Source organism: Bombyx mori, chromosome 11 (assembly GCF_030269925.1).
Source record: "Bombyx mori chromosome 11, ASM3026992v2".
Taxonomy (NCBI): Eukaryota; Metazoa; Arthropoda; class Insecta; order Lepidoptera; family Bombycidae; genus Bombyx; species Bombyx mori.
In genome coordinates this window covers 12,925,258-12,948,047 of record NC_085117.1, presented here as the reverse complement: position 1 = coordinate 12,948,047, position 22,790 = coordinate 12,925,258, and the positions used below count along the sequence as shown (strand labels likewise).

At 45.7% G+C, this 22,790-nt stretch overlaps 1 protein-coding gene across 1 annotated transcript; it reads left to right on the top strand.

Moving 5' to 3' along the window:
* Positions 1-2,595: 2,595 nt before the first annotated feature.
* LOC101735346 (pupal cuticle protein C1B) lies at positions 2,596-4,063 on the top strand. Its single transcript, XM_004931403.5, has 2 exons — positions 2,596-3,017; positions 3,756-4,063. Exons 1-2 carry the CDS (start codon positions 3,006-3,008, stop codon positions 3,969-3,971), a joined length of 228 nt encoding a protein of 75 aa, XP_004931460.1. The 5' UTR covers positions 2,596-3,005; the 3' UTR covers positions 3,972-4,063.
* Positions 4,064-22,790: the final 18,727 nt, after the last annotated feature.

Sequence of the window (22,790 nt, the reverse complement as noted above, 5' to 3'; positions counted from 1 at the left end):
TGACACAACACATATACACACACATATACTCTGCGTTTATTGTCAAACTTTTGTTATTGTTGAAAGTCTGTGGTCAAATTGAGAATAAATTAATATTGTTTGTCTTTAATACTATTTATCTATGGTGTAGGCGAAATCTGTGATTATATTAAAGAAGTCTAATAGTGTTTGACAATAGAACCATAATTATTTTTATAAAGAAGAAGCTGAGATTAAACAAGTATAATAATTTTTGACAACAGAATCATAATAGTGTAATAAACTTATAATTTCAATTAATTATAGTCGAATATTGACAATCGGGGACCACTAGTAAAAATATATTTTTTAAGATACGATCTTTAATAAAAATGAACACCACGAGACGTTAGTAAATGAAAACAACAATTACTATCACATTTTAATTGTATATAATTAGTAACTGTATCACATAATCGAAATTCAATCGCATTCAAAATAGCCTTTTGGTTGTCAATCAGCGAACGTAGTAAGTGTATGGGGCCGAGTAGGTGTAGGCAGAATAGCCAAGAGGTGAGTAGGCGGAATATGCAGAGTACGCAACAGGTGAAGTATACGCAGCGGCAACTGGGGCGGTGTAGGCAACTGGGTACTCATACACCAAAGGCTTTGCGGCAGCAAACGCAAGAATAGCAGCGAACAACAGCTGAAAAAAACAGAATGTATTATATTCCTACTGGTACCACCACCCTGCCTATTTCTGCCGTGAAGCAATAATGCGTTTCGGCTTGAAGGGCGGGGTAGTCGTTGTAACTATACTGACACCTTAAAACTCATATCTCAAGGTGGGTGGCGGCATTTGCGTTGTAGATGTTAATGGGCTCCGCTAACCACTAAACACCAAGTTGGCCGTGAGCTCGTCCACTCATCAATACAATAAAATATATTAGTCAGTAGGCAGCGACTTGGCTATGAACCTGGCGTAAGCATATAAGGACTCTACGCTTGTCTATTTGCAGTGGCAACAAATAAATTAGAGTCCAAATAATGAATATTATTCGTGTGTTAGGGAAAATTAGTATTAATTAATTGTCTACGAGCTATCCAAGGAGTCGAATTGAAATCGTTTTCAATATTTAATAATAGTAGAAACCATAAAGGTACTCACATATTTGAACATGTTGATTAAAGTGGACTCGTATGACCAAGTATTATTCTCAAAATGCCGATGCACAATGATCAACAATTGACTCGCGCCTGTTTATATATTCAAGCATCTGTTGTATATCTCTGGATAGAATAAGGTTACTCACCCGGATAAGCAGTCCGATATCCTCCTCTAGCCTGTTTAGCATTATAGTCACGCGCGGCCTTCTCATTCAGGGCACACTACTAAAAATATTACTTACTAGATCAAGGATTCGTATCCGGTTCTTTTGCATTTTTTACTAAAAATAAAATTTACATTATGTCACTCAAAAAACCAGTAACGTGTTTAGAAAAACTTATGAAGTATTTTCTGTTCGCCTGTTGTTTTATTTTTGAAGGTTCATGTTTGAGTCGCCTATATAAAAGAGATGGTAAACAACATCCAGATTGTACCTATACGACTCGTCTCTAAAATAAAGGTCTAAAGAGATATTATAAGCTTAAAAATTATACCCATCGCTTAAACGTTATTTAAAAAAAAGCAGATCCGACCTTGTTATGCCTATATCGGATATTGGTATTGGACTATTGGCATTGTTATAATTGTCTTTCATTCCTTATGTGTACAAGTATAAAATAAATAAGTAGCAGTTCAACGTGTGAATGTCAAAGTCAATGATAGTTACAAAACCGTCTGTAGTTGGAAAGGTAAGACATCCGGTGTATTTTATAAGGTATTTCGATTGTGCATTGGTTCGGACTCTAGCGCTGGTGTATTGTTCTTCGTAAATATGTACCTAACATGAGGTTTACCAATAATTCCATTAAATTATCATTCGATAGTTAGATTCCCTATTCCGTAATCCTGGACCCCACCATCACCTATGTTAAGTTTTGGATGTGGGCATAATGCTGGTAGTCTCACCGCTAGTTCTGACCGGCCTATTTGGGCCCAGATTGTGTCTACTCACATATGGTAGTAAAAATATTATTTACACATTTTATGAACTAGATCACAATTAACAGTATTATAAAAGTTATAGATAGATAATAACTAAACATATAATAATTATGAAAACATTTAAATAATTTCCAAAGCAACTCAATATGAAAAACAGCTATTTTCCGATAAGGGTCTCAATAGTACCAGTTTTTTGGTTATTAAATGGACATGTTCATTAACAAGATTTCTCGCGAATTTGATGTTTGGTATTAATTAATTATGGATGTTTGATTGCTCTGTTTGCGTTTTGTCACATAATTTATGTGTCAACTAACGTTGATATAGGATTTCCGCCAAATACTGGAATTGGGTGACGGAAAAATTACGAATAAACTAATATACTATTATATTTATTAATTAACTAGTTTTATTGATTAGAAGGCGGAACCTCATCCATTTACTTAATATTAGAAGCTATTGTTTAGCTATTATTTACCATAACTACTCTTACTCGCCACTATTCCCATAACTACTACACATAAATAAATACAGTTTTTAGTGTTCACTAGGGTTAGATTCTATGCTAAATTTCGACCTCAAAACAATTTTGTAGCTTAATATATGTGTACTATGTCAATCAGGTTATTAAATTTAATAAATTCATTTGCATATTAGATTATCGAGTTAGATTATATCGATTAGGTTATCGATACGCCCTTGATGTCCGCTGCTGGCCAATACCTTATTCTCTGTTCTAGTGCAGTGTGACAAATATTTGAATTTCAACGCCCAAATGGCTTAGTATTCTAACCAGGCACGGGAAGGTTGTTTCATCACTAGTATCTTGAAACAAAAGCAAACGTATAAAACGAATTGAATTTTACTAAAGGGCATCAGACGTCAGAATTCTGTTCCACTATTAACTTTAGCTCCCATAAATTAAAACATAAACAAAATGTTTAAGCTGGTAAGTGACGTATTTAATGGATTAATATATCTTTATTTGTTCATTTAATTAAGCTTATCAGGTTCTGTGGGCGAAATTAACAACATTCAATGGCACGATTTTTTTAAAGTTTAAAGAATTTTAAATTAGAACCTTAAGTAATTCGGAGTCAGCTAACTCCTCTGGCTCGGTGACCCAACGTAGACTTCAATGTAGGCATCCTAATTTTACACTTTCATCTGCCACTAGTAATTGATATGCGAAATCAAATTTTTTTTCGAAATCAATTTTTGCGAAATCAATTTAATTTCCTTCAGTCGAATTGCAGATATAAATAAACCGAATTTTCTGGAACAATCACGCGTTTAGTGTTTTTATTTTATTTCCGACTTTAAGAATACTTTACAGTTTTCGTGATCACTTCTACGACTACCGTTTAATTGTATATAATTTTTTTATTTATTGTTTAGATGAGTGAACGAGATCACAGCCTACCTGGTGTTAAGTGGTTACTGGAGCCCATAGACATCTACGACGTAAATGCGCCACCCACCTTGAGATATCAGTTCCAAGGTCTCAGTATAGTTACAACGGCTGCCCCACCCTTCAAACCGAAACGCATTATTGCTTCACGACAGAAATAGGCGGGGTGGTGGTACCTACCCGTGCGGACTCAGAAGAGGTCCTACCACCAGTAAAATTTGTGGACATTTAGATTTTTCTTACAAAGAAAGAGCTATAACCGTATCATTTTTACAGTTTATCTTCACCTGTGTCCTTGCCTTCGCTGCAGCCAAGCCAGGTTATTTGGTCAGTGACGTCGCACCGGTAGCCGCTGCCTATACCGCTCCTATAGCTGCGGCATACACTGCTCCTCTTGCCTATTCAGCCTATTCCGCGTATACTGCACCAGTAGCTGCCTACTCAGCCTACCCGTACGCCTCGCCCTACGCAGCTTACTACCTCCGTCGTTAATATTAAACAAAAAGCCGAAAATCATGTTAATCTTGTAAATCTTATGAACATTAAACACATGCGTATCAAAATATTCGCTAATCTCTAAAGAATTCATGTATTCTTCAACAAAGAGCCTTTTCTATTAACCTGGTCCTTCGAAAATTCCCTTGTCCTTCAAGTATCGAGTGTGTGTCAAAGATGTGTAAGTAAATATTTTGTAGTAACAATAATATTTTCGACCGAACGTCAAACGAAACAGGATCAAAACAACCCTCCGATAAACACTACGCTTCAGAGAATATTTTTTCCGCCTCCACAAAATCGTGTCATACCTACTGCGTCACATTTTTATCGTAAATTAATCAGTTCAACGAATAAAGCCTTATAGATTGCTCACTTCACGTGCGCGATGTAAGAATATAAAGTAAAAATATATTTTTTAAATTGTAATAAGATTCATACTTTTGTTCAAAACGATCGAAATTTGAACATTGAACCAACTGATATTTGTATGACTTGATGTAGTAGCATAAAAACATGTAATGGCTTATTGCAAAATTATAAATTATTAAATACACCCAAAAATATTTATATCCCTGTGTATTTTCATGGGATATATAGTGTTTTTGGAAAAAAACTATTAGGACGATTTGTAGGTTATTTACATAGAAATTACCACTACTTCAGTAATTTTTCGTTTACAGCTTTTTTTTTTAATTACCTACCTAAGCTGGTAGCCTAGAGAGGTTATTCCAGCGTAACCGTAATTAGTAGGTGAGCTCACGGGGCTCAAACCTGACGACGATGCTAACACGAACCCTAGCAAGAGCCGTGCTTCGCAGAATCTACCACCGGATCGGAAACGCGATCCACTGAGAAAATCCGGCGAGAAACTCAGTGGGCTGTGTCTGAGAGTTAATTTACTCGTCGAGCCCTTCGTCGCAAGCGACGGGTTCGACGAGAACGGTGACCGGTGCTTGAAGTACCTAGAAGCACCGTTAGTGGATTGGGAGGAATGGCGTTTACAGCGATACGAAGTGAATTCAGCGTGAATGCTGGCTGGATATTTTATATCGGTGGTTGCAAGAGCCTGGAAAAGCTACTCCGCTAATTCTAAAGGAACCCTTAAACATCGTTAGTAACACTGGAGAGGATTTGTGGACGGTGTCTAGAATTTTTGGTACTACCAGCAGCTGAGCTACCACTGTGGTTTTATAAAATTGAAGATAAATCAAAAAGTTCTTTGAAGCGCAAATCGTTATCTAAAAATTCAATTATCAAACTATATTAATTTTGAATGATATAAATAACACAATACTAATACATTACTTCATTTGATATAGTCATTTCTGAAACGATATATGGCCAGTTGTGCCACCTGGTGCTAGGTGTTCACTGTTCAGGAGTCCAGGTGTTCACCAATTTGGCTTAATCAACAAATGTTTCACTTTTATTTATTTATTTTTTATTGCTTAGATGGGTGGACGAGCTCACACCCCACCTGGTGTTAAGTGGTTACTGGAGCCCATAGACATCCACAACGTAAATGCGCCACCCACTTTGAGATACAAGTTCTAAGGTCTCAAGTATAGTAACGACGGCTACCCCACCCTTCAAAAAATGTTTTTTGAAAATGTGTGCCTGAAATTAGTTTTATTAGCTTAGTTGATTATGATAGGTCACGGGCGTTCAAATACATCCAGAGGCAAATTTCTACCCTAGACACGTCCTTACGGATCCCTCAGATCCAACAACCTTTGCCTTATACGCCTTCAGCTCTAACACTAGGAGCAGGCTTAGGGACCCCGGTAACCGTACTCGCCGAACTCAAGAAAGAGTACGACGTGCAATCTAACCCATGTATCAGTTCGCTGAGTTTCTTGCCGGATCTTCTCAGCAGGTCGCGATTCCGATCCGGTAGTAGATTCATTCGCGAAGCAGCTACTCTTGAGCTGTTAGGTCTCCTTCGGAGGCGCTCGGGTAGCTGTTAGCAAATCCCACCCCTCCTGGCTGAGCCTTTGCTCGCCCACCTGTCCTGGTGAAACTGGAAAAGCCTCCGGGCCACCAGTAATCCTTCAATCATAAAAAAAACTGCATTTTGTTTGTTTTATTGCATAGATGGGTGGACGAGCTCACGGCCCACCTGATGTTAAGTGGTTACTGGAGCCCAGATACATTTACAACTTCTTTTTTTTGTTTGTTTTATTGCATAGATGGGTGAACGAGCTCACGGCCCACCTGATCTTAAGTGGTTACTGGAGCCCAGATACATTTACAACTTCTTTTAAGGTATTGCATAGCCTTTATCGCAGGCCTTGAGCGTGGCGACCGAATTCATGAAATTCCGTAACGAAAAAAACCTTACACCCCTCACTCCGCCTACCATGTAGCTCGCGTTTAACACATTCACACGTTGCGCTTGTGTAGTGTTTGTGAATAAGCGCGTGGCGTGATGTCACACTGCATGCGCATCATGAAAAGTCTGCCCATCTCTCAAGACGTTCTGCCACCACTTAATGTAAGCATCCCTTCGTAATACCGTAGTTTATATATAAAGGATTTCTAAGTCAATTTCAAATGAGATTTAACGAATTGAGATTGAACAGAAATTTTAACATCAAATTTCAGGTTCTATTTATAATTCACATAGTTCAAAAGCGCTCTATGATTTGTGTTTATACGTCTGTTTGTTATCGTAGGCGATTCAGATACGCTCCTTCTACGACCTACACTGAATTATTTATGATAAAATCAGGGAATGAAATACAAAAATAAACATTAATTATAATAGACTGACAGTCACAATGTTTACGCGTATTGGAGATGAACGATATTTTTTTGCAATTTACAAGAAAATTCAGTGACTATCTCAGCGGGGTTCGCAGGTCGAGTTTGACGAATACTCTGCCCTAAGCTTCGACTGTAGCTGGATTTAGAACTAGTAACGTCCTACGGCATCGAGAGGGGATCGAGTGGATCGATCACAACGTGACTACACTTGCGGCGACGGTGATTATCTGAGTTGTAGTCAGCGCCTATGCAAAGGGGTGACTGTGTCGCATTAGTGTATAATGTTGTGAGCTTTCTCATTCATGGATCATACCACAAAAACGTGAATCAGATATTAATGGCGTATAATACTAATTTTATTTTATTAACCTTAAAGTGCAGATGCTCGCTTGGAGCCCCCAAGCGAACCATCTTGCCCATTTCTACGGCGAAGCATTCATTAGATCCAGTTTGATGGATGGCACAACCTTTATGCAATGTTTTGGAGGGTTCAACGCAATGTCGTAAAATGTGTGATGACATTCACGTTATAGGCTCCGGTACCTACTGAATACGCTTTGGGCCGTATTTCCTAAAGTCGCCTTGATGTGGGAATAAAAAGTCATAGACAAAATAAACTTTTCACGAAATGCATGATACGTAGTTAAGAACGTTACCCGTTCTTTTTAACTCTTTTTTAAATTTTTTGTTATTGCGTAGAGGGATGGACGAGCTCACAGCCCACCTGGTGTTAAGTGGTTACCGAAGCCCATAGACATCTACAACGTGAATACCACCACCCAACTTCAGATATCAGTTCTAAGGTTTCGGTATAGTTACAATATACATTTCAAACCGAAACGCATTACTGCTTCACGGCAGAAATAGGCAGGGTGGTGGTACCTACCAGTGTGGACTTACAAGTGGTCCTACTAATTTCAATGCACTTATATCTTCATCATTTTCGTGAGCTGCTATCATTTAGAGCTTACGATTCAAAATAAAAATAAGACGTTACGTAATACTATTTACGCAAAACGTAAAACAATCTTTGGATATTATTTTTTAAATTGAGTCGCGTGCTCTGACTTGACGTACTCTTTATTAATTAACGTTTCATTAAAACTTTTTCGATAAACGTGACGAGAGGGATCTGTATTTACAACTCTTTTCAATTTAATCCATAGATTTGAACTTTTGATTAAACGGCCGTCTGGTGTAGTGGTAAGTGACATGGTCACTACACAAGGGGGTCGCGGCTTCGAATCCCGCCAAGGGAAGAGATATTTGTATGATAAATATAAATGTATTTTCCAGGGTTATGGATGTATATTAAATATATGTATGTGTATAATAAAAATATTACATTTATTTCCGTTATCTGGTACCTGTAACACAAGTTCTTTACGAACTTACCACGGGACCTGTTAACGTGGCGTGATTGTTAGTAAAATATTTATTATTATTTATTATTTGATTTTGTACCACTTCCGTTTTCTTATGTTAACGATGTTCGAATTTACTTGATCTGATCCGAATTAATCTTGTCCAAGTTATTGCCAAAGTCTATAGCTGTTTGTAGGTCATCTTGTACTTTGTGATTGGGTTTGGGTCATAGAACTACACATTTGTAGGATCGGGCCAACAAATTAGAACAGATCAGTTCGAATTTGTCTTTTCATTGTTCTAGTATTTTTTTTATCATTAAGCAGGAATTATACGATTTTTGCGCTTAAGTCTTTTATTTAATAATATTGTTTTTTACAATACCGTGATGTTGTTGTTTCGTAATACGGTGTTGTCAGGAACAGAATTTAAATTATAAAATTTAATAACATTGAAATATAACAATTGTCCTACGTACATACATATTGTATATATATATCGACGCTTGAAAGGCAAACGTGACTAAGCGACAATGCGTGAACTTTACAGTAGACTAATTTAAAGTTGAAATACCTGAAAAAAATTATATTTTAAAGAATCTAGTTGTAAGATTGAAATGATTTTAATAGACCTAGAAATATATTTTTTTGCGCATCGAATATGGTTATTGCCTATCATTTATGTACAAAGCAGTCATTGTCGCTTAGTTACGTTTGCCTTTCAAGCGTCGATATGTATGTATATTTCAATCGTATATATACCTAGTCTTGCCATAAATACTGAGGCAAAAGAAAAAAAAATTCTATTGCAAATAACATTTATTATTTTACCGTGTGTTAGTTTAATACATAAATATAAAACAATTTAAATTATAAAAAGCTTATTCCAAGTGTTTTCCATTGGCTGCAATACAGTCCTTTAAACGTTGAGGCCAGTTATCAATAGACGCACGCACTCTTTCCATGGGAAAAATTTTCACTGCCAATCGTACGGATTGTTTTAGGGACTCTCAAATTATCATGGCGTTTAGAGCAAGCCGTACTCTCTAAAACTGACCATAAATCATAATCCAGATAGTGCCCACGTTGCACTTTATCGACTAATTGGTAAGCTTCCTTGGAGCTTTGAGCATAAATACGGTCATTTTGTTTGTTAAAATGTTGCTCAATTGTAAAAATTTTCTCATCCGTAAACAAAAGTTTGTTCCCTTTGCGTACGTACCGCTTCAGTAGTTGTTTCGATTTTACCACCCTATTCTCTTTTAAATTATCAGTTAAGAAATGACCAGTACGTCTCTTACAGGCTGCAAGTCCTAAGTAATCTATTAAAATACGCGACATGGTTCTAGGTGCTATCTTCATCTCCCGAGATAAATTTTTTTGCTTTCGGACAGGATTTCTTCGAATTCCTTCCCTTACTGCTTTGACCACCTTTTTCGTACGAACACTACGTGGACGGCCAGATCTTTTTCTGTCACAAACAGAGGAGGTCTCATTGCTAGGTGCAATTAATAGTTTTAATAGCCCGGTACACAAGCATTTTACTAATACCAAGCGTATGGAGAGTTTTAAAAATTGCTCCATACCTACTATGTGTAATGCAATCACAGCGATTCGGTTCTCTTTATCACCCCACTCCATTTTAATATCGCAAAATATTGTACAATGTATTGGCGCCAAAATGAGAAAACTCAATGAGCAATCATATAAAAATGACAGATTCCAACTTCAAATGTAATATGTTGTTTATTTTTAATTGTAACAGTATTTATGGCCAGACTAAGTATATATATCGATTTCGACCTTACATTACAGCATTCACTTGGTGATATCTATTACTTTCTGAAACCAACGAAGACCGGGTTACATATCGAGGAGTGAAAGGCTATTTGGTTTAAGCGACATTTCTGTAACTTTACAGGAGAGCTATTTAAAGTAAAAAATTTGGAAAAATCTCGTAACAAATATTTTTTTTAGTTATTTAAATAAATTAAACTTAATTGAAGGTCAATTAAAAACATCGAACTGTTCTCACGCTAATCACTACATAGTATAAAACAAAGTCGCTTTCTCTGTCCCTATATCTGTCTGTCCCTATGTATGCTTAAATCTTTAAAACTACGCAACGGATTTTGATGCGGTTTTTTTTTAATAGATAGAGTGATTGAAGAGGAAGGTTTATATGTATAATAACATCCATTAAATAGTGGAGAAATCAATAATAAATTACAGTTTCTGAAGCGAACCGAGGGCGGGTCGCTAGTACCGAATAAAACGCATCTTAAGTTACAAAGATAAATTTCGCGTAATAAGCGAAATGTCGCTAAAACCAAAATAGCCTTTCACCCTTCGATATTATAATGCTAATGATCTAAGCAATAAAAAAAAACTACCAACGGATCGAAAACGCGACTCACTGAGAAGATACGGCGAGAAACACAGTGGGCTGTGTCTATGGGTTAATTTACTGGTCGAGCCCTTAGTCGCAAGCGACGGGTTCGGCGAGGACGGTGACCGGGCAATGACGTCTTATTCTAGTGTTGAATGAGGCTCGACTGAACCGAAGGTTGTGCTGTCTTCAAGCTCCACTTGCCGCCTAGTATCAGATATACCGCTTATTGTGTTAATAAGAATTGAACGTGTCATCAACACGCCGACCTCATCTTTATGCGAAGAACGTTACCATCGGCCCCAGTTCTGACACAGTACGTGCGCTTGTCCTTCAATGTTTAGTATAAAGTTCGGGCTACACGGTAATTGAACATCATTCAGCTCAGCAGTAGCTCAGTGTACGACTCCAGTCAAAATGTTCAAATTGGTGAGTTAAGAATTTATTTATTTGTCTTATAAATTAATTGTAACCTCGACACTTTTTCTGTAACGAATAGTTAAATTCCATCCGAAATTACGAGTATTGTAGCGTTAAATCATTGAAAAGAAGAAATTTAATAAATTCCTGAATCGCGCTAACGATTTTATCAAGACAAGTTTGCATATAAACAAGTTCAAAAGAATCAAATAAGAACTATAGGTCTAATCAAGCAATTTCACTCGCTCGTTGTAAGATCTTCCTTTTGTCGTTAACCTCTTAATTATAATAAGAATTCAATTCATCGCTAATCAAATGTATTTTTATTACAGTTCATCTTCGCTTGCTTCCTGGCCTTCGCCGCGGCTAAGCCCAGCGTCCTTCTCAGCTCGTACACGGCTCCCGTCGCATACACCGCGCCCGTCGCGGCTGCCTACACCGCTCCGCTGGCCTACTCAGCCTACACCGCACCAGTAGCAGCCTACTCCGCCTACACATACGCATCACCCTACGCCGCTTACTACCTTCGACGTTAACGCTATCTGTAAATTTTTTTCGATTCAGAACTATGTTCGGCTGACCAAATAAATGGATTTTGTTGCTACCTGATCAAAACACTCGTTTTTTTATTAACAATTTCATTGAATGCCAAATTTTCATCAACGATTTATGTTCTTTCATTCTTTTCAATCCATAATTATATAGCATACTGGTGACTATTTCGAACCCAGGTTTTCGTTTGTAAAAATTTAAAATGAAACTAATAATTATGTAACTACACGAAATGAAAAGCTTAGTCTGTTCATATAACCTATAGTAATATTATTGTATTAAATTACAAATTTCTGTGGTGATTATTAAAATTTTGTTTTTAAATATCTATACTAATATTATAAAGCTGAAGAGTTTGTTTGTTTGAACGAGCTAATCTCGGTAACTACTAGTCCGATTTGAAAAATTCTTTCAGTGTTAGATAGCCTATTTATTTAGAAAGGCTATAAACTATATAACGTCACGCTAAGACTAATATAAACGGAGCACCAATAAAGAATGTTTCAGAATTGGATTTTTTTTTCTTTCTACGTAAATGAAGTAGCAGATAAAATTTAGCGTTATGCTCAAGTAACTATTCCACGCGGACGAAGTCGCGGGAAAAAGCTGGTTACATAAACCGATTATGACTAAGAAGCTTAAATGGTGACAAATTAATGTAATGCTGTATACATCTATCATAGATCGTATCGTACGTTTCTATCATAGATCTATTTTGCCATTTACCATCCGGCTCTAGAATGAACTCCTGTACACTGTAGTAAGCTACTACGCTACACTGAGCGTTATGACATGCGTTTTTTCAAACGCGACTTCTGGAGAGGTCTTAAGTAAGCAGCAGCTTGTCTACGCCCATCGCATTGCTGTCGTCCAGGAGCAACGATAACCACTTACAATTAGGCGGATTGTATGCTCTTTTGCCTGCAAGGCAATTAAGAAAACGTGTAAGTTACATCATAAAAATTCAAAGTAAAAGTTTTTCACCAAGACCTAATAAGGAGCTAATACCCCATGGTCATAGTCTTTTCCGCCTATTTCTGCCGTGAAGCAGTAAAGTGTTTCAGTTTGAAGGCTGGGGCAGCCGTTCTAATTATACTGAGATCTTAAGACTCATATCTCAAGGTGGGTGGTGGCATTTACATTGTAGATGTTTATGGGCTCCAGTAACCATTAGACACCAGGTGGGCTGTGAGCTCGTCCACCCATCTAAGCAATAAATACAAAAAATGCTCGTGTAGCCGTAAAAAAATTTTACGTCTAAATTCTCCTCCTGCACAATTTATTTTGGGTGACTTCGTAATGACGTTTAATAGATGGCATCTCTGTGACATAAATAGTCTCGTCAATTGATTTTGCTTAAAGATTACCCTTTTTTTTTTTTTTTTTTTTTTTCGGGTAGAGGGCCGAACCTCCTACGAGGTCCCCGCGCAAAAGGGGCGCGCGGGGTATGTGAGACTCAACGATCTGCATGGTGTTGTGAGCAGACCGCGGGCCCAAGGATTTTAGAGCCCACCCACTAAACGACTCCTCTGCACTCTTACACCCGACGTCCGATCCCCTCCGAGGTCAGAACCCGGATGAGGTAGGGGGGCTACCGCGGTCAACACTACAACCAGACGGCGCGGCTCACCCCAAGGACGCCCAGCCGACGGAGCCTTCGAGGCGAATCGAGGCTCTGAAACGTCGGCCGTCTCGGTACGGCAGCCCGTCGGGCCGCCCAGACGGTGCCGCTGGTGTCCCGGAATACCCCGCTGGACCAGAACCAGCCTGCCGGGTCGGGACGCGATACACCGTCGACCGGTCGCTCTATTCACTCCACGGCAGCGCGCTAGAGTGCTGGTAGCGCGCCGCGCGGCCTCACCCCCTCAGGTCGCCCCTTGACCTTCACCGGGGGGAGACCGCCACCTACAGGGGCCGGGACGTACGGGCGTATTCCCGCCTCCGGCCCCCGGCTCGACGGCGACGGATCGGTGCGGAAAGGGAAGAGCTCTCCCTCTCTCGCTCCGCCGCCTCCTTCTGCGAGATGGTGGACTCGCAGAAGTCGAGCATCGCCTTCCAGGACGCATCGCTGCCGAGCATCGTAGCCACGACGCGCGGCAGCGAGAGGTCCTCTCCAATGACCGCGACGAGGGCGGCGCGCTGCTCGTCGAATCCAGAGCAACGCGCCAGCGTGTGTTCCGCTGTGTCATCCTCGTCGCGGTCCGCGCAGTGATGGCACTGCGCCGTCGGTTCCCTTCCGGCTATCTTGTGCAAGTACCGGCCAAAACAACCATGGCCGGTCAACATTTGCGTCAGCCGGAAGGTGAGGCATCCGCGGTCGCGGCCCACCCAGTCCGCGAGAACCGGGCGGACCGCCTCGACGGTACGGAGGCCGGCCGACGGGTCCGCCAAGCGGCGAGACCACGCCTCCAGCACGGACCGCCGAGATTGGAGCCTCCGCGCTCGAACTACTCCTTCGCCGGGGCGCCCTTCCCCCCTAGAGCGGAGGTCGCTACGCCACCGGTAATCGGCAGCGAGCGCCTCCGCCTCCAGGTCCCAGGGTGGCGCCCCAGCGAGCAAGCACGCCGCCTCGAAGGAGACGGTGCGGTATCCTCGGATCGCCCTGACCGCGATCGCGCGCTGCGGACGTCGCAGCGCGGCGACGTTCTGGCGGGTCAGGGCGTGGCACCATACGGGCGCGCCGTATAGTGCCATCGACCGCACCACCCCCATGTAGAGGCGGCGCGCCACCTGATCGGGACCCCCGACGTTTGGAAGCAGCCGGCTCAAAGAGCCGGCCGTCGCCATCAGTCGAGGGCCCAACTTCGCGAAGTGAGCGCGGAAGTTCCACCGACCATCCAGTTCAAGGCCGAGGTACCGAAGACCGGTCACCCCGACCCCGACGCGGACGCCTCCGATCACGAGGTGGGCACCCAGAGGCGGCGCTCGTCCCGGCCCGTGAAACAACAGGGCCTGGGTTTTGTCGAGCGCCACCTCGAGTCCCAGCCGTCGGATCCTTGTGACGACGTGTGCCACGCCTGCGCACGCCAGACGAGCAGACTCCCGGTAGTCCCTCCCCGGAGCCACGACCAGAGTGTCGTCAGCGTAGCAAATGACGCTCAGCCCGGGGAGGGGACCCCGTATGACGCCCCGCAGGACCCAGTCGTAGCCGATGTTCCACAGCAGGGGGCCCAGGACGGACCCCTGCGGAACACCGCGCTCGACGGGGAAGCGGTACATCGCCCCACCGTGTCCGATGCACTGGATCGACCTGCCCTCGAGGTAGGAGCCGATCAGTCGGCGGAGGTATGCGGGGACGCCGTGATACTCCAGCGCCCCCGCGATCACCGACCAGGGCAGGGTGTTGAAGGCGTTCCTTACATCTAAGGATAACGCCATCGCCACCCCGCCCCGGGATACGGCTTCATCGGAGAGGGCCCGCACGCGCAGAATTGCGTCGATAGTCGAGCGGCCCTCTCTGAAGCCGTATTGCTCCGCCGAAAGATCGGGACCCGTCTCGGTCAGGTGCCGGACGATGCGGGCCGCGACGATCCTCTCGAGCATCTTGCCCGCTTCGTCCAGCAACACGATGGGGCGATAGCCCGCGGGTGAGTCCGCGGGGCGCCCGTCCTTCCGCAGAAGGACCAGTCTGCCCGTCTTCCATTTCGACGGGAACCGTCCCGACTCGAGGCACGCTTCGAAAAGCCCCCCGAGCCGGTCCCCTAGGGCCTCGAAGGCCAAGCTCCAGACCCGGCCGTGAACGCCGTCAGGGCCGGGGGCCGTGTCCTTCGCTCTCATTTTGGACACGGCCGCATGGATCTCCGCCCCCGTGATAGGGGGAGGGGGCTCCTCGGCAGTGGGAACGCTGGGGCGACGCGGAGGCGTGCCCCACGTGGCGTCCATCTGGGGGGGCTCAAAGTCTCCCCCCGCTGCTGGCGGGAAAAGCGCAGAAACTATTTCCCGCAGCTGCCGAGGCTGGAGCCGCTCGGTCACCGGGAGCGCCCACGGCTGCAGTTTCCTGCGAACCATCTTGTATGGGCGCCCCCAGGGATCTTCGTCGAGCGACTCCAGGAGAGTCTTCATGCTCTGCTTCTTGGCCTCGCCGATGGCCAGCTGCAACGCCGTCTGCTTTTGACGACAGTCAGCGTGCAGCCGGGCCGCCGTCTCCGCGAACGTTGCGTCGCGACTACGGCGGCGGCGGTGGCGTGCGCTCCGGCGGCGCGCCCTCACGCACTCCTCTCGGAGTCTTGCGATCTCGGGCGACCACCAGAATGCACCCCCACGTGGTGCTCGGGGGCCGACCCGGGGCATGGCGGCATCACAAATGTTTGCCATGGTGCCCCGGAACCAGTCGACCTCCGCATCCACGTCCGCGAGCCGCGCGGGTTTTGGCGCCCACGCAGCAACAGCGGCCGCCTCCATCAGCAACTCCTTGTTCATCCTTTTCAAGGCCCACCTGGGGAACGAACGGGGCGCACCTTGCGGGAGCTCCTCCTCACCGCGGGCGCCCGCGGCTGACGACGAAGACAAGGAGGAGGCGGAGAGCTCGAATCGGACGTATCTGTGGTCCGAGAGCGTCTCCGCCCCCTCGAGTACGCGCCAGCCGCGGGTGCGGCGCACGGCGGACGGGGACGCGAACGTCACGTCCACGTGAGATTGCCCGTTCCACCGCACGCAAGTCGCGACCGTGCCTCTGTTTAGGAGACAGAGGCCGGTCGCGATCGCCCACTCCGAAAGGGCCTCGCCTCGCGCATCCGTGCGGGGGGAACCCCAAGCCGTGCACTTGGCATTGAAGTCCCCCGCGACGATGACAGGGCGGGACCCGAGGCGGTGTAAAAGCGCCTCGAGCCCGCCCAGAAACCGTTCGAATTCGGCGAGGCTCCTGTTCGGAGAAAAGTACGCCCCGATCACGACGGTCCCGTCGATCCTAGCCGCGACGTACCCGGGTCCCCTGGCCACCATATCCAAGGGGGGTAACGCCGCGGACTGTCTCAGTACGATGGCCACGGAGCCGTCGACGTCCCCGATCCAGCAGTCCTGGTCGGTGGGGACGAAGTACGGCTCCGCAGCGACAGCGACGTCGATTGACCACTCCGCCATGGTGTGGACGAGGAGATCCTGTGCCCTGGCGGAGTGGTTCAAATTGCACTGGAGGAAGCGGTGGACGCAACCCATTACGGGGCTACGTCCATCGCTCCCTCGTCTGTCCCGCCCTGCGGCTGCTCTGGTGCCGCGGCGGGAGCTGACTCACCGGCTGCCCTTTTTGCAGCCGGCTTCTTTTTCTTTCCGCCCCTCCTCGTTTTTGTAGAGGAGGGGGCGGATTTACACGCCGGGCCCCCGGCCCGGTGGTCGGCCTTCCTTTTGGCCGCGTCGCACAAGACGCAGTGCGGCGCGGCTGTGGTGCAGGAGGCTGCCTTGTGCCCCGGTTGGCCGCAGCGGAAACACAAGCCGCTGCGGTCCACGGTCGAGGGGCACTTGGCGAGGCCGTGGCCGGTGCCGAAGCACCGAAGACAACGCCACGGCCTGGCATCCTGCAGCTGCACGTGGGCCACTACCCAGCCCACGCGCAGCCTTCCGGGGCTGTCGGAAGGCCGCCCCTGTGGAGGGGTGGCCAGGAGGGTCGCCGTTGCAATCGGGCAACGCGCCCACGCCGTCCGGGTTCCGGAATATGTCACCCGGAGCTCTCCGACTTTGACGTCGGCGAGGGCGCAGTTGCCCTGCGACGCAATGGCTGCGGCGACCTCCTCCTTTGTGGCGCACTCGTCGAGGCCCGTGATTTTAACTTCTCCCATCTTCAAGGGCCGCGCGATGCGCACCATCTCGGGGTCCGGCAGAATTTCTCGAAGCCGGGCCGCCAGTTTTTCGGCCGCGGCGTTCGTGTTTTCGCCGGGGCACTCCAAAAGACGAGCCCCGTTGGCCGTCTGCCGGACCTTGACGCCACCCTCCACGCCGAGGGCGTCCACATTTACGCCGCCGCGCGCCTGGGTCATCACGTCGTGGTATGTGATGCCCTTTTCTTTGGCGGCCGGCAGCAGCTCCAATACCACTGCAGCCGACCGCGGGGCCCGCGGCTTTCTGCGTGCTCCTCTCCTTCCTTTTTGGCCCCTCGGCTCCGCTCGACCCTCTTGGCGGGGAGCGGTGGCCGCAGGGGCGGGCTTGGGACGCGGCGCAGCAGGCGCCGCCACTTTCCTAGGCCCACGCCGCACTACCGTCGTCCAGGCCTCTTCCATATTGGCCGGGGCAGGGGGCAGTGGGCGGGGCTGGGGGGTCGGGGCCGGTTTGGCGGCGTTGACGCCCCCCTTCTTCTTATTTCGGCTCCTGCCGGGCCCCGCCTTCGCAGGCTGGGACGGGGCAGGAGCATTCTTCTTAGTCTTCCGCTGGCCGGTGACTGGTGCTCCTGAGGGGGCGGGTTTTGGTGCCCCCGTATTTTGTTGGTTCCGCGGGTCCGTTGGTCCAGGCTTGGCCGGAACAGCAGCCGAGGCGACCGGGCGTGCCGCAGGTGTCGCGCCCTTTGTAGGGCCGCCATAAGTTCTGACGGCCACTATTTTCCGGGGCGCTGGCAAGGGCGCACTGCCTTTCGCCTCATGGGCGAGGGGCGGCCTCGCACGCTCCACCCTGGAGCTGCGTGCTTCCTGTATGAGGAGCTGCCGCCTCAGCTCCTCGACCTCAGTGAGGCCTTCTGCTTCGGGCGGAGGAAGGACAGGGGCCGAGCTGCGTTGCCGCTCGATGAGATCGGCAACCATTGTTCGCAGCTCGGCCATGTCGACGCGGAACTGTCCGTTCTCCGCCCGAAGTCGGCCATTTTCCTCCGCCAGTTGCTCAAGGCGGGCGTGCTGCAGGGCTATTTCCTGCCGCAGGCCTGCCGTTTCCGTGGTTGTGGTGCGGTCCACAACGTCCTGCAGCCGTTCCTCGAGTGTGGCGGCCGCCGATTTCATGGCCGACACTTCTGAGCCCTTGAGGCCTCCAGTGGATTTAGCCGCAATGGTCGCGACTATCTTCCCGACTATTTTACAAGCTCGGAGGGGGTCAGAGGGACCCACCTCCGTCAGGGATCGCTGTAGGCGCTCAACCTCTTCTATTTTCCTATTTTTATTTTTCGCCTCACGGCAGGCGGCTCTGAACTGCGCCGAGGAGGCAGCGTCCAGTCCGCAAGACGACGGCTTCTCAAAATCAGTGGCGGGCGGCGCCGCAGCAGCCGCCGGCCCTTCCGCCAACGCCATGTACTTGGCGCTGGCAGGCTCTCCTTCCGATGAATCGGACGGAGCGGAGGACGCCGGCCGACGAGCCGACTTCCGCTTCCGCCGAGTCCGCTGCCGATCGCAATCGGCAAACAGCGCTGGCGTCTCCCGCCCACTAGACGCGTCGCCCCTTGCGGAGCTCCGCGCCGAGTACAGCGAGATTAAGCTCTCGCAGCGCTCAATTACTACGGTTGGGACTCTGTCCCTTACGCGACCCGTATTGTCGCCCCCATCCTCGTGGCAGTGTTTGCCCCCCCCAGAAACGGTGGGGCAGCGTGCGGCCGATCGCTCGACCGCACGGAGGGATTCTCCCCCCGCGGAGCGGGAGGTACCCTCCTGGGGTAATAACTTTTCAACAGATGCCATTATACATTTTTTCCTTTTTTATTAACCAGGGGTCGGTCCCCTGGGGTCTGGTTGGTACCCTTGGGACTGGACTCCCTCCAGCCATTCATCCCATCGCCGGGCACCAGAGCTTAGGATTGGGGCATTTTTTAAAGAGGTTTACGTCCTCGCGGCCCCGTGCCTCGCGGCAGCGGCCCCCGTCCCCCACGCGGTGAGGATTACGGGTTGGCCGGCGGCCCGCCGAGTGCAACGAGCAACACGGCAGACCACCGCCCGACGCTCAAAAGAGCAGCAACGACGAAGCCACGCCGGTATACCGGTACCCCCCTCTGGAGGGCGTGCCCCTGTAGCCGAAGCCGGGGACATGGCGACCAGCGGCCGGAAGATGCGTAAGCAACGCCGGCTCACTTCTCCATCGAAAAGGCAGGCCAAAAGTGGCCCACCATCTCCCATGGGTTACGTCCGAAACGGGTCGGACGTGACCCGAAGAAAAACAAAAAAGGGGGAAGAAAGGGGAAAAGAGAGGGAGCCCGAGCGTCTCCAGGAGGAACACCCTTCAGCGAGTGAAGGGCGTGGAGAGCCCGCAACTCCCCCTGCTGGTTTTGGTCCGCGTCATCCGATCTCTTTCGTTGCAAGGCCTAACTAGGCTACCCTACTCCTACATCTAACCTACCTCCCTAACACCTAAGAATCCTTGCAACGAAAAAGATCGGACGATACCCCTGGGAGTGGGACTGTTCCCAGAGGATCCCGTTATCCGCCACCTACGGACGCGCCCGGTGGAAGTCCAGCAAAACTCCCCCACAGACGGAGCCCCCGGCCACGCAGAGTGCGCGCCGGGGGGCCCGCCCAGGTCCCTCGGGTTAAAGATTACCCTTTTGTAAGGGTTTTTTTTTTGCAAATACCCTATAACTTAAATCTAACAACGGCAAGTATTGTAATAAACTGTTCTGAACTTAAGACAAATCATGATAACGTTCGGCTTTACAGCGTTACTTACTTTATAATTATATAGTTTAACAACAAGCAACTCATATATTCTCGAAACGAGAGAGACGGGATGTATTACTCAATACACACGACATGGTAATTTATAAACCTCAGGATTCCAAAATATTATTTTATTTGAAATCATCATCAATCAATAAATATAATAAAATAGTAGAATCCGTTGTGCCTAGATTGAAAACGGTTTTATTAAATAAGCCACAGTATTAAAAATCAACCATAGGGTTTTTTAAATTATCTATACTATAATATTACTATAATATATATAATACTATAATAATATTATAAAGAGGAAAGATTTGTTTGTTTGTTTGTTTCGAATAGGCTCCGAAACTACTGGACCGATTTGAAAAAATCTTTTTCCATTAGAAGCCGACATTGTCCCTGATGAACATAGGCTACATTTTTTAATTTTTTTTTAATTTTTTTGTTTGTTTCATGTGTATTTTAATGTTTCCGAAGCGAAGCGAGGGCGGGTCGCTAGTTTTATATAATTATGGAATTTTTTTACGATTCCGGAATAGTTACCAGTAATGTAGAGATATGTAGAGAACAGTTTGAGAACAGGTAGAGAACTATTAATATGGAACAGAATGAAAAGGATTTGTTACATTAAAATTAGATTAAGAGTATTATCTTGCTTTATTTATAGACTTTTATGCTGTTTGCAATTAGAAATTTTAGTACAAATAATAAGCTTAATCTGAATGTGACCCTATCTATCTGATTATTGCGTTTGAATGCCTAAACCACTGAATCGATTTTAATGAAATTCAGTACAAAATTAGTATGAATTCTAAGGTATCGGCTCCCTTTCATACCACTATTGAGCATGGGTCTTCGAACATGGGATGTTATAGTAAAGTTCACACAAGCGAAGAAAGTGTACTATAATTAAATACCACGAGAATCATTAAGTGAAAGGGAGGAAGTCCGCCAAAAACTAATAAGTAATTTCACACACTATTAAACGGCTTCTCACTACGATTTTGACATTTAATTACTTCCCAATATTTCGGCATTGTTGCAACAATCACGCGATCAGGGGTAGACTGTAGTGTATGTTTTCAACAAAATTGGGTGTAACATAAATAGTCGCAAATGTTCAAAACAATTCGCCCTAAGCCATTATTTTTAACTTAATTTAGAGTAGTACCTTATTGCTACAGTCTATATATATACACCGCAGCAGAAATTTAGATAAAAAATGGTGCGCGTGCAACTTGGTGCACGTGAAAAAAATAATAGTAAAACTTCGTTTGCGGTATGTAGTATTTTGGTTTTCTTAAGTATAATTTCTTGGTATAAGAGAAACAATCTAGCTCATTTTGTCCTTTCCCTTTCTCCGCGGTCGAGTGATTCGCAAGACGCTCTGTCTATTTTCTCACTCGCACTCTTCCTAAATTGTATCTTTTCTCTTTAGCCGTAACGAATCTGTCGCGAGTTAAATTTTACTCACAGCTCGCTTAAAGAAGTTTGTTTCACTTCAAAAAGAAAATATATACATGTGGGAACGAAATTTGTGAATGAATAACAGATATGGAGCATGACTGAGTGAGAGAGATATGTCGCGTTAGAATTTAAGAAAGACGGCGAATCAATGTTGGAAGCAAAGTTTTATTTTTAAGCGAGAGGAGGAATACCGGACACAGCAGTGAATAGACGCAGTGTAACTCGGAAGACGGAAGACGTTTATATTTTATTTACTTATAATAAGATAGACGGAATTAAAATCGAGTTTGGGAGCAGCTATTAACTTTTTCATTGGCTCAAACCGAATAGAGAATCCCACATAAATATCCCACATAAAAATAAAAATAATAAATTCCAATAACATCAATTTTTATTTTTGTATCATGTTTGGGTAACTGTTGCATCTGGAGTATTTAACGTCGGAGGTAGTAAGCGGCGTAGGGTGAGGCGTATGTGTAGGCGGAGTAAGCTGCTACTGGTGCGGTGTACGCTGAGTAGGCCAGCGGAGCGGTGTAGGCAGCCGCGACGGGCGCGGTGTATGCGACGGGAGCCGTGTACGAGCTGAGAAGGACGCTGGGCTTAGCCGCCGCGAAGGCCAGGAAGCAAGCGAAGATGAACTAAAAATAAAAACAAAATAAACTTTAAAACGTTATCCCAACAATTGTAATTTTGACATATTTGAGATTTTTTGTCCTAACTCTGAACCTTTAAACTGTCATAAGCTTGGTTGTGACTGTTGCTATTTTAATCATTATATCATGTTGATATGAGTACATCACTATTACTATATTGATGGCACATTAAAAGGCAATGGTTCAAAGTTTTTTGAAATTTGAAATTATAAATGCCATTTCTATACACGTAATTGCACACGTAAATGCGATCAAATTGATGGAAAGTGATGTACAAATTTCATCACTAAAATGATCAGCTAACGTCTCGGGGTTAAAATATAAATATTATTATTAAATGCTATTATATATTATTGAGAATGTCGAAAAAACATATTTTAAACAATCGTTAAAACAGTTAATTTTCATCAATCGAGCTGTTTGAATTATTGTGAATTGAATGTAGAAGAAAAAAAGTGAGAGTCAAAATAAGGCTCACCAGTTTGAACATTTTGTTGATTGTCAGTGGACTACTTCAGAGTTGAATGATGTTCTGTGGAAGCCTGCCTCACTCTTTATACAAAGTAATGAAGGACAAGTGCACGCATTCACGCAACGCGAGAATTCACGGATTCGTTGCTTGCTTCCATGCGTTGAATAATAAGCAG